The following is a 14,888-nucleotide window of genomic DNA, read 5'->3' as shown; positions in this document are numbered from 1 at the left end:
TCTCTCTCTCTCTCTCTCTCTCTCTCTCTCTCTCTCTCTCTCTCTCTCTCTCTCTCTTTTTCTCTCTTTCTTCTTCCTCCACTTCATTCTGTTCGGCTATCTACCCCATTTCTGTCCCCATTCTCGTTCCCACGTCTACGCAAATGCAAATGCAAAAAAATGGCAGTACAACGGCTTTGAGCAACTCTGCATCAACTTCACCAACGAGAAATTGCAGCAGTTCTTCAACCACCATATGTTCGTTCTCGAGCAAGAGGAGTACAAGAAGGAGGGCATCGATTGGGTGTTCATTGATTTCGGCATGGACTTGCTAGCTTGTATCGAGCTGATCGAGAAGGTATTGTCAGTTATTCCGAATCCAAGGTTTGAAACACATCGATCCGGCACCCTGGGAGTTGATCGACCCCACGGACGACGAACGAGCGAGACATCGAGCGAGCTTGAGCGAACCGATTTCCGGAAACTTCGCAAGAATTATAAGCTATCAGTGTTGCTTTCCCCGGTTAATGTTAACCGGGTTTATGTCTCTATTGTAATCTCTCCGGCTCTTCAAGGATGACGAAGACGCCGATCGCAAGTCTTCCGAAGGTACTTAATACGGGTACCTGAGCCACTCTTTCCCTTTCTTTGCCCCCTGATGATGTTCCGTCACATCCCCAACGGCACTAATATCGTGCCCGTGAAACATTTCCACGAAATCGTTCAACGGATTGAGCGACAATCAAGCATCATTGTCTTCGACGATCCACCGCGCGGGTCCGGTTCGTAATCCTGAAGAGACCGGGACGAACCGTGAAGTGAAAAAGAGAAAGAAACATTCGGCGTATCAACGAAGCTTATTGATATAAACTTATTGTGCCGAATCAATTACGATTGACATATTGTAATCGTAATAATATTATCAGACTTCAGTAAAGCTTCCGCGACGAGCACTGAATGTCAACCTGTTAAAAATTTGAGAGCTCGATGATTAAGAAATACACCGTTCAGCGTGACATTAATCAACGAGTTTTAGAATAAAAATTAAATACGAGGTAATTATATATTAAAATTAAGAAATTAGCTCGTTTGGAAAATGATGGTTAACTCTCAATGATAAATAATGGATTCAGCGATTGTGTTCTCCCCTCCCCCCCCCCCGGCCCCATACAAAGGCACATTGAATGTCGATCCTAAAATTCATCTTTAAAAGTTTACCCACTTAATTAAATTCTATTTAGGTAAACTTAGCTAACACAGACTGTACAGTGTTCATCACGATACCATTTTTAATTTACCACACAACGACACAAGCGAGTGTCTTTTCGATTCGTGCGACGAACTTGAAAAGCATAACTAGTTATTTTTATTCAAACTCAATAATGAGATTTATCAACATAATTATATAAATTTAATTATTTATATACAATTGAGGTTAATTGTTATTCACGCGTGTGTAATATTTAATTACAATCTTAAATAATTCTATTCAAAGATTTTGATGTTTAAACATGTCACCACTTAATGTTTCTAATTAGGAATCTTGAAAATGATTTAAATATTTTTTGAAATTTTTCGAGTTTATCGCACATTCGAAAATAAATTCTCAAGTGCACATCGAGTGCACCCCTGACTACCCCAGTTACCCCTCCCTCTGTTTGCCACGGAATCGAACGATGAAAGTTACGGGTCGAAGTCATCGGTCGAACATTCTCCACTCGCGTCATCAGGCAGCACTAATGACGGGCTGTTTCCACCTGTTTCTTTTTTCTCTGTTCTTCGCTTAAACCCCCCGTACGCATGGGTCCCCCGTCCACTCCGCTGCGCTACTCGGTCGAGCAGTTCAACAGCTTCGAGCAGCTGTGCATCAACTTCACCAACGAGAAGTTGCAGCAGTTCTTCAACCACCACATGTTCATCCTCGAGCAGGAGGAATACAAGCGCGAGGGCATTGAGTGGACATTTATTGACTTCGGCATGGACCTCCAGCAGACTATCGATTTGCTCGAAAAGGTATCACCCGACCAAGGCAGATCGACAGATCGCGGGCCCGATTGCCAAGAAGACGCAAGATTTCTCCGAATAGCATACACGCTCGAAACATACTACGCTGAATGTGTTTCCTGTCTTGACTGTCTGCTCGATCGAATACTAACACCGTATCTTATCGTCACACTTTTACTCGAGCTCTTACTATTTTTTTTTACCTCTCGTTGCATCAGTCGAAAGGTGAAACAATTTGTCTACGCGATGGAATCCATACAATATTTAATTACATTTATTTATCTAGATTACGTAATAAAAATTTCCATTTTCTCTGATCGATCGATCAATTCAAATGATTTTGAATGCCGCCTTCGATTGCGCCGCGAGAGGTTTCAACTGATCGAAAGATCGAAGGACCCTCCGACTGGACACGGATGCTGTCCTGCCGATCACGCACCTCCTCGCTCTGTTTTCTTCACTGTTTTTCTCTCTTTCTGTTTCTTTTTCTCTTGCTCTCTCCCTCTCTTTTTCTCTCTTCGCCTGTGTGCCTGTGTGCATCGTGGTGCATGAACGAATGCAGTACAACGGCTTCGAGCAGCTCTGCATCAACTTCACCAACGAGAAACTGCAGCAGTACTTCAACCACCACATGTTCGTGCTCGAGCAGGAAGAGTACGAGCGCGAAGGTATCGTGTGGACCTTCATCGATTTCGGCATGGACTTGGAGCCGACGATCAATCTGATCGAGAAGGTAAAGGGACGGGTCCGCGCAGGACACGGACTCGATGTTCTGGATCACCCAGCTGTGATCCAGTAACGCAACGATTTGCAGCTTGAGTTTAGCTTGCCCGTTGAGTTCGTAACTGTATTGCCGATGTTGTGTGCTTCTCGCCAATATTGTGCTTCCTTGCCTGTGTGTATACTTAATTACGTACGTATCATCGTTTTTACACGCCGTGGGTCTAACGCGTGAAAATTTTGGTCGCGTACTTTTCATTAACTTAACTGTTTTTTATGTTAAGGAATAATCACTTTAAGATTTTTTTTTTAATTTGACGCTGAAATAAGAAAACGAGCCTTTTAAGCAAATTATGCAAATTCTTGTATTTCTCACGTTTAAATAAATTTAGTTAAAGTTTTTGTATCTTTTGGTTTAGATAAATTTTACTCTTTTTTTAAACAAAGAGTGTTTAAAATTATAATATTTTTGTATAAAATCTGGATTTTTTAATTTTAAATTGAATTTTGACACACGATTGAAAACTTACGCGGTGGACCCAGAATATCATGTACATTGCTCTAACTTGTAATGAGTGAAAGATCGATGTGTCGGAAAAGATAATTGCGCTTTCAAGATGTAGAATTTTACAGACAAAATTATGTATCTGTGATGCGCAATAATCATTACCGAGGCATTGCACCGGTAAATCCACATTGTAGAATTACAGATAACGCAGTACTAAGAGTAGCGTTGAGATTTTTCTTTTGTACGTAGTCTGCAAGATTAATTATTAATCGGCAATTAATTCATATGAATCTTGTATCACGCTCGAAAGTATAATTGATTAACCGTCGCAGAAGTAAAGGTACATTAATGGCACAATATCGAGCAGTATCAAGCAGTATCAAGCATCAGTATCAGGCAAATAACAAAGTATATCAACGAGGTATTTAGCACCTGTTTTCAGTAAAAGTTGGGGCACTAACGAGATTTGCTACGCGCGAAATATTTTTGCAGACACTTTGTTCCGCATATCGAGAGAACGCCTCCATTTCTTTTTTTTACTGGTAGAACCTTGGCGCTGAGAATCAGTCTCGCGATTTAACAAGAAAAATGTTCACGTATAATTAACGGTGAGAAAGAAAATGACAATTATCTGTATTTGCGTAACGCTACTCTTGGAAAATGCGAAACTTGTCGAGACGTAACAGATCCTGATGCGTTTCTTTGTTTCTTTTTTTCCGCGACACAGCCTATGGGTATCCTCTCCATTCTTGAGGAAGAGTCTATGTTCCCCAAGGCCACCGACAAGACCTTCGAGGAGAAGCTGAACAACAACCATCTCGGCAAGAGTCCCAACTTCCTGAAGCCCAAGCCGCCCAAACCGGGCCAGCAAGCGGCCCACTTCGCTATCGGCCATTATGCTGGCAACGTACGAATCTCTTATCTTTATACAAAAAAAATGGCCTAACTTTTACAAAAAAATTAACACATCACCTTATTTTTAAGAAAACGTTAGAATTAATTTTTTGCTAAAAGAAGATAGTATTGATTTTATTTTTAGGCATACCTAATATATTAAGACTCCATTTACTTTACTTTGCACAAATAACATTAGCAGTTACATCATTTTAAAGGAGAAGAATATCTTTGCAAGAAATTAATTCTGTAAAATTTAAGAAGCTTAGTTTGACCTTCCAATAATTTTATTTATCAATTTTACTTATCGCACACATTGTTAGAAGTTCGAAAACACGTAGATTCTCTATTATTCTTAAGAGGAGACAGAACTGAAAGTTTCTCCCGGTTTCAGGTACCGTACAACATCACCGGCTGGCTGGAGAAGAACAAGGACCCGCTGAACGACACGGTAGTCGATCAATTCAAGAAGTCCACTAACAAGCTGCTGGTGGAGATCTTCGCTGATCATCCTGGTCAGTCCGGTGACGCTGGTGGCGGCGGCGGCGGCGGCAAGGGCGGACGTGGCAAGAAGGGCGGTGGTTTCTCCACTGTGTCGTCCTCCTACAAGGAGCAGTTGAACAACCTGATGACTACCCTGCGTGCCACCCAACCCCACTTTGTCCGTTGTATCATCCCCAACGAATTGAAGCAGCCGGGTGTGATCGACTCCCATCTGGTCATGCATCAGCTCACCTGTAACGGTGTGCTTGAAGGCATCCGTATCTGTCGTAAAGGTTTCCCCAACAGAATGGTGTATCCTGATTTTAAGCTACGGTGAGAATCCTCTCTATCTTTCTTTTGCTATTAATTATATGTTTTTGGAAAATTGGAAAGTCGACGGGCTCGAGGAATTAATTTTTTTTTTAATGAGATTAATTTTTTTTAAGATGATTTTGTTTTTTAGAAATTAAAAGTACAATCTGTAAGTTTTATTTGATATTTTATAAAAATTGTCTATTATCTCGATCTTCAAGCATTCGCAATAATTTATAGTTTACAGAAATCTGTGATGTCTGTCGAGTTCTTCTGAGTTTACTAGGCTCTAATTATTAAGAAAATTATTTTGTTACTTTTTTTTCATTATATTAGATTAATTTTTATATTATTACATCAACCTTACTATTAAATCTCATAATCGACGTAGCAAGTTTTTCTAGTCATTATATTATTTAATATTTTATTAGCGATAACTTCTAATGCAATTATTTAATTTAATCAGCTTCTTTATTTCATAATGAACAGGATCAGTTGGAAATGACAGATTTCAGAATGCTACGGTATTAGAACAGTTATTTATTTGGAAAAATTTTTTTAAAATATTTAAAAAGATTGTCTTTTTATTTCTTTTCTATTTTTCTGCATATATTTTTATAATTTCAATTTTTTGGGAAAAACGACATAACTTTTCCGACCCATTTCTTGCGCGAACGGAAGCGTCGAGAAGGATTATTCTCCTCAGATTCGACGCATATAGTAACCGGATTTTTATGTTGTGTATCGTGTAGTTACATGATCCTAGCGCCGGCCATAATGGCGGCCCAAAGCGATCCCAAGGTCGCCGCGGCTAAGTGCTTCGAGGAGATCGGTCTCGATCCGGACAGCTATAGGATCGGTCACACCAAGGCTAGTTGACGTACTCTCGATAGGAATGGATTTGACAATTCCACCGTCCCATTGTTTCTAAACTAGTGGACTAGCCACTTTTCACACCCCACATTCGAGGAATTAGAGACAGATTTCTCCACGTGGATGATCCGGAGGTTCTCGTTCAGGAATCGCGACAAGAATATTTTTTCGACAAAATGCCAAATATCAATATTAAATTATATATTAATTTGTTGCTTCGTTGGATTTGAGATAGAATCTATGTATTTAAAGTTATTTTTATAAATCAGGGAGATTTAAGGATGATCCACAATGGAATATTGGCTCGTGAATTCAGCACGTTGCCCTCCCCCCTCATAGAATGCAATATCAAATGTAAATATATTCGAATGTCATTCAGTTTTGCCCACCCCATGAGTCGTTTCGTAAAAACAGATATCCAACCAGATGTCCGAAATCTGTTGCCCGATTTTTTTTAAATACCCGATTAGATTAGAGGATCAGTTCCCCGAATAGTATTACACGCACGTGAAGTGGGCCCTGATTTTTCCTTTTAAAAATTGTATAAGATTTAGCGATCAAGGAGGAGCGAGAGCAGATCGAGAGACAGGAGGAAGTATAAATCTACGGATATTCGTGTCTGAAACACCCGTACTAATTAGTTTGCACGTTTGCCCCCGCCCCGTGTACCCCGATACCCCCCTCTAGGTACAAGATCCTGGCGCCCGCAGCGGTCGACAAGGCGAAGGAGCCCAAGGACGCGGCCGCGGCTGTTCTGGAATCCACCGGTCTCGACGCTGATATGTACCGTCTTGGACACACCAAGGCACGTTTTACCCCCCTTTCCCCCTGGCCGCAACTTTCGGTCTGGCTCCGGCCGACCGATGATCTTGCAACGCGGCTTTAAGCGCGATCGACGATGCTCGACGAGCGAGATCCTCGCCTTAGTTTCAGATTGTTTAAAATCTTTTCGTGGTAAAGTTAATACCTTAACGAGGCTTCCGTTGCTCGAACATCGTCGACGTAAGCGACTGTCTTTCTACTGTCGTTGATGTATGTACTTGAACCCTTGTTACGTCGATGCCCCTTAGCGACTGGGCGGTAGACATAAGTAACGCGTCTTGAAGCGCGAGTATTCGAGAGAATCAGTCTCAATCGACATTTACTTTTACAGCACTATCGCTTTTTTAATTTTTGGTGAAAATTATTTGTCTTGTGATGCTGTAGTTGTGATTCCTTTTCTGTCAAGCTATCGGTTTCTTCTGGTTTTACAAATTTTTGGTAGCAAAAATGATTCTTCGAAGATCTCGCGTTTTAACTGACGCCTTACCTTGTACAAGATCGACATGAAGTGCATCTCCCGAATCAAAGTATCCTCGAAGGATACCACTCGTTACCCTTTGGACCTCCCTCCCCTCACTCCCTCCCCCCGATGTATTCTCGACAGCAGCGAGAAGCAATAATACGACAAACCTCTAACCTGGCGTGATGATTTTTTTCTGTCTGTTTTGTGAACACACACACACATCATCAAATACCAATATGTATCCACCATCAACACACACCGAACCGCAAAACCCTTGACGGCACGGTCGGCCACGAACGCAGATACAAAATTCTGTGCGCCAATGCCGTGCGAGAGCCTTGCGAGCCGCAAAAGGCCACCCAGATCATCCTGGACGCGATCAATTTGGAGAACGATCAGTACCGCATGGGTCACACCAAGGTATTGGACACCTGCTGTGGTCCACGTCGTGGCAGTAGTATCACGATGTGCAGCAAAAACGCTATCGCAGATTTGTCACAGACAGCGCGAAAGGTCTCGAAGATGTTCGCAGGATACGTCAAACCGGCGGATATTCTGTGAACGTTTCCTGTGGAGCTTTCGCGTTGTTCTTACAGCGTCGACGATTTACTCGCCAACATCAATACAAAGGAATAAAATTAAATACTTTAATTTTCTTGAAGAATCTTGGACAAATTTCAAAAATGTTTAGATGACAAAAATCACAAATTCGAAGATTGAAGTAGGAATCGATTTTCAGATTTGAATCTTCCGGGTTTCTGGAATTGTATATTTATATATTTACGATCTTTGAGCAGTCATACGAAAATGTTGGCCATTAAATGTCAAAGACGTCAATTTAACACCGCGCGGCTTCGGCGATTAACTGTTTACAGCCTCGTGCGAGCAAATTAATGACGAGCTATCATCAAACGCGCTAACAAAGGATACCTTTGCCAAATCAATTTTCAGCATGGTGTAATCCCTCGAGAAGTGTGAGGCAATCTCTGTCTACCTCCTATCGTCGAATAACGACCCTCTTTCCGAGCTAAAAGCGGCATGGAAGACCAGTTTATCGACGTTGAGTGATACGATGTACCGCGATTATCTTTTTAGTGATACCGTAAATTAAATGAAAATTAAATTAAACCATCCATAAACCTAAATTATTTATACATGTACGACAATTATATACATATAATTTTTAATTGTTAGTTTTTTTAACTTTGATTATTTGTATTATCTCTCGTCGGAGATATTTAAATTAATTATTATACTTGTCTTTGAGTACTGCGAATTATAAATCGATCAGCGTCAATTTCATTATCACGTTCGATAATCGCGATAGATCTATGAAGATCTGTTACGGCAAGCGATTTCTCTCTCTCTCTCTCAATGTTTAATTCCTTCTTCGCTTCTGAAAAAATAGGTATTCTTCCGTGCCGGAGTTCTGGGTCAGATGGAGGAGCTTCGCGACGAGCGTCTCGGTAAGATCGTATCCTGGATGCAAGCTTACATCAGGGGTTACCTGTCCCGTAAGGACTACAAGAAACTTCAGGAACAACGCTTGGCCCTCGTGGTCGTCCAGAGGAACTTGAGAAAGTACCTCCAACTCCGCACTTGGCCGTGGTGGAAGTTGTGGCAGAAGATCAAGCCTCTGCTCAACGTCACTCGCATCGAGGATGAGATGGCCGTAAGTGTCTCTTCGAGATCTTCAACACAAGTCATTTCGTTGATATAATTGTTAAAATAATTAAATTAATAGTTCGATCTTTTCTCCACATTTTTTCAATTACTATTGTTTTTTTTATTTGATATTTTTACTAAATTATTTATCTGTTTAAGTGCAAAAATTAATATTAGAAAAATTAGAATTCTTTCTCTATACATATATAAAAAAAACACGCACAAAAATTCTTGTGATAAAGTTCTTTTTCTTTCTGTTTTTGAATCTTTTACAATTTTACATAACAGAGTAATTGTGATATATTTTTGAAAAATTTGGTATACTTAGCAGATATATTGTCAGCAAATTAATTTATCTATTTTAAGCTTTAGGGGGATAAAATGTACGATTCTCGATCAGCACCTTGCGAATTGATCATAGCGAAAACAATAAAAATTTTAGTACTGTTTATCTCAATTAAGCAGAGCAGAAATGTTATTTTTATTTTAAATTTCTGGATTATTCCTTAATTTTACTTGCTACAATTCTCAATTATATCTTTATCTTGACTCTCGAATTAATTTAAACTTTATTTAATTTTTTTCTTTTCAAGTATGATTTATAAAGTCCACTTGAGATCCACTTTGCATTTCAAGTGAACTTTACAAATTATATGCCTAATTCTGCAATTTTATTCTTTGACTATCTCTGACGATCAAATTATACTTCTCAAAGAAATCCCGAACTCGTGCATGTTGCAAAGTCGTAATGTTCGTTCCGCGAAAATCGAAAGCTCGCGAAAGACCGCGGGAACTTGGCAAAATAAAGCTCCGACTTGACAGTGATTTACGACCTGGGCTTCGTGCTTAACAGTGCCGTCCGCACAAAATCGTCCGTGGAATTTGTTTCTTCTTTCGCGCGGACCGTAACGGCTCCAGTTTCCAGACGCGCACGTTTATTTATCCGCCGCCTGGTCTTTCCGTTTTCACGGTTTATTCGCGCACAAACTCACGACCAGCTTCAAATAGGAATTTTTACGAAATTGAAACTTTTTCCACATATTTTTTTTACTCTCGTAATACTTTCATAACTCGAATACGCCGTAACACTTTTGTTTTTAAATCCACATTTCTTCATTGAATTTACAACCGTCGAAATCTCCACACACCTTTGTCTTATTCATACATTTATCAAATTCGCAAAACTTAAAAAAAGAAATTCTGTTGAATTAATGAGAATGCGAATTAATTATGGCGTTAAATATTTAGATTTATGTTTCTTTAACAGATTTAAATCTACAAAATCCACGGTTTATTTTTCGTAATTTATTTATAAAATTTAATTTTGCAAATTGATCACTTTTTTAATACGTATGTTTATACAGAAAGCAAGTTTTATAAAATTTATATTAGCATGGTAGCAAAGGGTTTCACTCGATCGGGAAGAATTTGGAAAGAAGTCTCGCTCGACCCTTTTGGAACGCCGACGCTTCTAATTCTGTCAATCTCCCGACCCCTCCTCGCTCTCGAACTATCTATATTTTCGACTCTATAACCGAATTAACGAGGATTAGGGGAATCCGCGCACGCTCCCGTTCTCAAGTCCAGTTCACTGATACCGCTCTGGTGTTCCAAATTAGAAGCATAATAAAGGCAGCCGGCGGTGAATCAACGTTCGATCATGTTACCGAAGCCGCCTACTTATTAATAGACTCGGCTCTTCTGAAAAGGATCATACAATTATTCGTCCTTCAGAGAGACTCAGGAGACACGGTTGCTCACGTATTCTTCGAATCGCGCTCCGTCTTCTCCGGAATGCTGGCGCTTCTAATTTCGTCTACTCGTTTTTACGTCATAATACCGTCACTTAACTGCTGAATCATTAATACGAGATGCAGCAACGAAATATAATATTTGGTCCGAAGGTTTTCTTGAAGAAATTTAATATCAATCTCAAGTTTCTTTACTCTCGTTGAACTCTTACTAAAACAGTAAAAAGAGTTAGCTTTGTATTGTCGACTATTATTATGAATTGTTTTATAATAGCATTACTAAATAATTTTATTCTTTAATTTTATTTTTCTATTCTATTAGTTTTATTTTTTATAGTTGAACTTAAGTTGCATCTCTATTTTTATAGAGATATTATTTATATATTATATATATATATAAATTCATATGTTATTTGTGACAAAAATAACAAAATTTTCGTTACAGTTACACTTTTCCAAAAATAGAACTTTCAGTTCTAGATATAATATGTATTTGTGATAAAATCTAATTAAAGAAATAGAGATGACTAAGAAAAAGAAGAGAGTACGTTATCACAGACTTAAAAAAAATTTCTAGTTTACATCACCAAAGTCTCTCCGTTCGCTTCGATATATCTCCACAGATATTCGCTCACTCGAGCGAATCTCTTTGCGATCCACTTATCCACTTTGCACCTTCTGGAGCCTCTAAAAAGGGGGTGGCGATTGCTGGAGAGAGACAGAGAGAGAGAGAGAGAGAGAGGGCGGCCCTTCCGGATCGCTTCTAATTTCGGCCAAGACCGGCCCCCCTCCGCGGACATAAACCGCTCTCCGGCTTCTCTGCTCTCACCCCCCTTGAAATGTAGTATCGGATCGGTTATAAATATTTTTACACGTACAGTGGCGAGGCGCCACTGGAGTGGGGACGCCCACGATCAAGATCGCCGCGGCTCGCTCCTTACTGGCTGCCGGAAACGGGCACGGGTAGAGGGACCACGGGCACGGGTAGAAAAGTTGGGCTTCAACCGAATCCGGGACCAGTTGGACCCGCGACCTCGCGCCGACCCCTTCGAAATTACGCGAACCCGCCCGACGAACAAAAGAGGGAGAAGCCTCGCCCTCGTACCCCGTACCACGCACCATATTCACGCGGGTGTTCGAAGCCTCTCTTCGATATCTCGAGACGTAAGTAGGGACCGGTCGTACCCCCGAGCCCCACGCGCTGTTTTCTTCGTCATCGAACTGTCGACCCCCTTAAAGTTCGAGGCTTTTCGTGAACCCTTCGTACCCGCCTTCGACCGATTCTCCTTCTCTCTCTCTTTCTTTCCCTTGAAGAATCCTTAACCCCGCGGGTACCTACGAGAAAAAGAATCGAAATCGAGTGCATTCCTCGCGCGTGTATCCCTCGGTATTTCTCCGAGGGTGATCAATAATGGGCGACTCGGTGCTGATCGAGAATTCGACCCCGCTGGTGAACGGCGGCAGGCTCGAAGGTGAAATGGCCTCGTTACAGGCGCTGGAAGAGAAAGCCAGGAAGGCGCAGGAAGCCTTCGAGAAGGAGGAGAAGCTGCGCAAAGAGTTGGAGGACCTGAACGCCAAGCTCCTCAGCGAGAAGACCAATCTACTGCGCCAGTTGGAGGGTGAGAAGAGCGGACTATCCGAGTACCAGGAGAAAGCTCTGAAACTAGCCGCGCAAAAGGCCGACCTCGAATCACAGCTCCAGGTGAGACTTTTATTCAAGTCAATATTTTTTAATAGCAAATTTTTTAACGACAATTATTATTAATTGATCAAACCTTGAGGATTTTTGCTATTGAAATTTATTAGCATCAAGTTGTCACGAGAAACTTTCTCTGTTAAAGCTTATTAGGTTAAATTATTGCAAACTTAAAAATTTTTTCCTCTAAAATTGATTAGTGTTTATTATCTTCAATTTTTATATTAAAAGTTTGCTTTGTATAAAATGTTGACTTATATCGAAAAGAGATTAAAAAGCTTTCAGAATGATAATAGCGGTTTAAATACGCGATATTTTCAGCTCTTTTAATCTTGCCTATTGTAATCTTCGATAGCCAATTAAAAACTTAATTAACCAAAATTTATTTAAAAAGATTTATGATAAAGAGGATTATATTGTTGGATTAAAAATAATGACATTAATTTTATTTTTGTTATTATTGAAGAAGATGGTAGAATCGTAATTACACGAGAATGAGACGCTAGTATTGAAAGAATTTTTCACCAAATCATCATAAAAATTGCGATATGAAATTATTTTCGATTATTTGGCGCAAGCCGCAGTCACTCAACTGCGAAGGGCAGAAAGTAATATAATTAGCGGCATAATTAGCACAGTGGCGCAAGTCGCGCGCGGATCGATGTCGAAGGGCGAAATGCTATATAATTAGAATCATCTCATAGAACTATAATTTGTCGCTATATAACATTTATTAATCACGTTTAACTAAACTTCTGAATTAAATTAAAATGTATTAAATATTAAAAAAAATGTATTAATATATCAAGTATCAATATATTAATAGTAACTTTTGACAAAATATAACATTAGAATAAGCGTAACAAATAGAAAAGTGCTCAACAGCAGAATTCTAAAACTTTGTTTACTTTGAGAGAAATTTAAAAAAATTTAGATTGAGATCTTTCTCATCGTTAAAGTTATGTCACGTCGCGAATCGATCGCAATTTTTCAACAGTAAAAGAACTTTTTGCGAGAAGAGAAAGAAGGAGAGCGATTTAGGGGGGAGGGGGGAGGGGGAAGGAATCACATTTTACGTGATTTAAATCGGCTCGAGTTACGCGCGGCGCGCGATTTCGCAAGCTCGCGAGCGCGACAAAGTAGCGAAGGCGCGGAATTAGTCAGACGCGCTATTTTTCTTCGAGCCGAGCGTGCGAGCGCGGACGACAACTCATCCGGTTACGCGGTCGACGCTTATATGTTCGGTCATATTTCGCTGCTAAAATTACGGTGCATACCCCGTTACCCGCAACCTTGTTACATCTTTCCCCGATTTCACCCACGGATGATGTTTTCCGAGGGACTCCAGCCGCCGCGCGTTGCTTCTCGACATGTTTTTTCGTGCTTCTTCATGGAGAAGCATTTAACATTTTCTGAGAACGACATGGTTATGAGCTAATAAACAATTTTAACATATGGATAAGTTCTTTCTATTTTAAAGTTTATTTATAAGATTTACTCAAAATTGTTAAAAAAGAGAGAAAAGAATATCTTCAGGTCCGTCTAAGAGAATGCAGATTTCTTGTGCAAGAAATAACTAGCAGCTTTGAACATGACCTATCATAATTAATTGTGCCAAAAAAATTATTATCAAGATATTATTAATAAGAGTTTTATTATTATTTTTTTTATCCCTCGTACTTTTATTCGATGGAAAATTTACGATAAAAGCCAGATGTTTTTTATTTTTGAACAATTAGAGCTCCCCCCATGTGTTCAATAAAATATCCAATAATAATTTTGCGACTGTTTTACGATCGTCTCATTTATTTACAATTTTTTCAATGATTTCTTCAAAGTTGCTCTTTTCTCGTAACAGCTCTAAAGTTTTTTTAAAATTACGTTACTGACTCGATTTTCTCAAAATTTCCTCGCATTTATTCTATACGATCGCCGTATTTCTCCAATTGTTCCCGCCCGTCGTAAATACTCGCCGGAGAAATCTGATAGTCTTCGAAATTCTGGACGATCGCATCAGCATGGTGAACACCAGTATTTTTATCCGGTTGTTAAGCACGCGCAGAAACACGCGCTGGAGAAAAGGCAACGGTAATAACTTCTCGAAGGCGTCGCGCTCGCAGAAAATAGACGAGTCGTGATCGCGACTAGAATTCCAGATTTTCTCTGTCTCCCACTCTCTCTCTCTCTCTCTCTCTCTCTCTCTCTCTCTTTCTCTCTCTTTCTCTCTCTCTCTTTCTCTCTCTCTCTTTTTAACTGGATTCCAAACTGACTATTTTTAACAGTACCTTTTAAACATCCACTTAAGGATGTTTCACACGTACAATCTTAGACAAAAGTGCATGAAATTTGAAATACTTGAATATCTACGCCTAACGCATAGTAAATCTAGATGTAAGATACTCAAATGATAGTAGGAGTCTTATTTTTACTCCTAGAAAAGTATTTTTACTTTATAAATGTTTTTTCCGTATTATTTGCGATTTTTGTAATTTATGAGCCTAAACTTTTGGCAGTGAAAATACCCTGATTTCAACTTTATAACGTCAAATTATTAATAAAATTAATAATTAATAATTATTAATTAATTAATTATTAATTATCATTAATTATTAATTTATTTCTTTAAAACGGTGTAGTGAAGACAATTGAAACTTGGCAGATATTTTCATCTATTCGTATGCTAGATGTACAAAAAAATTCAAAATATTGGTAGCGCTC

The 14,888-nt window shown here is 39.5% G+C and overlaps 1 protein-coding gene across 22 annotated transcripts in view; it reads left to right on the top strand.

Moving 5' to 3' along the window:
• Positions 1-14,888, top strand: part of LOC112460608 (myosin heavy chain, muscle) — a 51,206-nt gene that overhangs the window by 24,367 nt on the left and 11,951 nt on the right. For 7 of the 22 annotated variants that reach the window (XM_025025383.1, XM_025025375.1, XM_025025380.1 and 4 more), the window contains 5 exons: positions 3,939-4,118; positions 4,500-4,921; positions 6,461-6,578; positions 8,467-8,730; positions 11,967-12,176. In XM_025025383.1, coding sequence (XP_024881151.1) covers positions 3,939-4,118; positions 4,500-4,921; positions 6,461-6,578; positions 8,467-8,730; positions 11,967-12,176 — 1,194 coding nt within the window. Of the gene's footprint in view, positions 1-166; positions 338-1,821; positions 1,993-2,545; positions 2,717-3,938; positions 4,119-4,499; positions 4,922-5,652; positions 5,771-6,460; positions 6,579-7,360; positions 7,479-8,466; positions 8,731-11,966; positions 12,177-14,888 lie in introns of all 22 variants that reach the window. The other 15 variants (XM_025025385.1, XM_025025376.1, XM_025025388.1 and 12 more) reach the window with 8 other exon arrangements.

The sequence above is a fragment of the Temnothorax curvispinosus genome, unplaced genomic scaffold (genome assembly GCF_003070985.1).
Source record: "Temnothorax curvispinosus isolate PA1 unplaced genomic scaffold, ASM307098v1 QBEX01010663.1, whole genome shotgun sequence".
Classification (NCBI taxonomy): Eukaryota; Metazoa; Arthropoda; class Insecta; order Hymenoptera; family Formicidae; genus Temnothorax; species Temnothorax curvispinosus.
The sequence above is the reverse complement of the archived record's forward strand: the minus strand, read 5'-3'. Positions and strand labels throughout refer to the sequence as shown.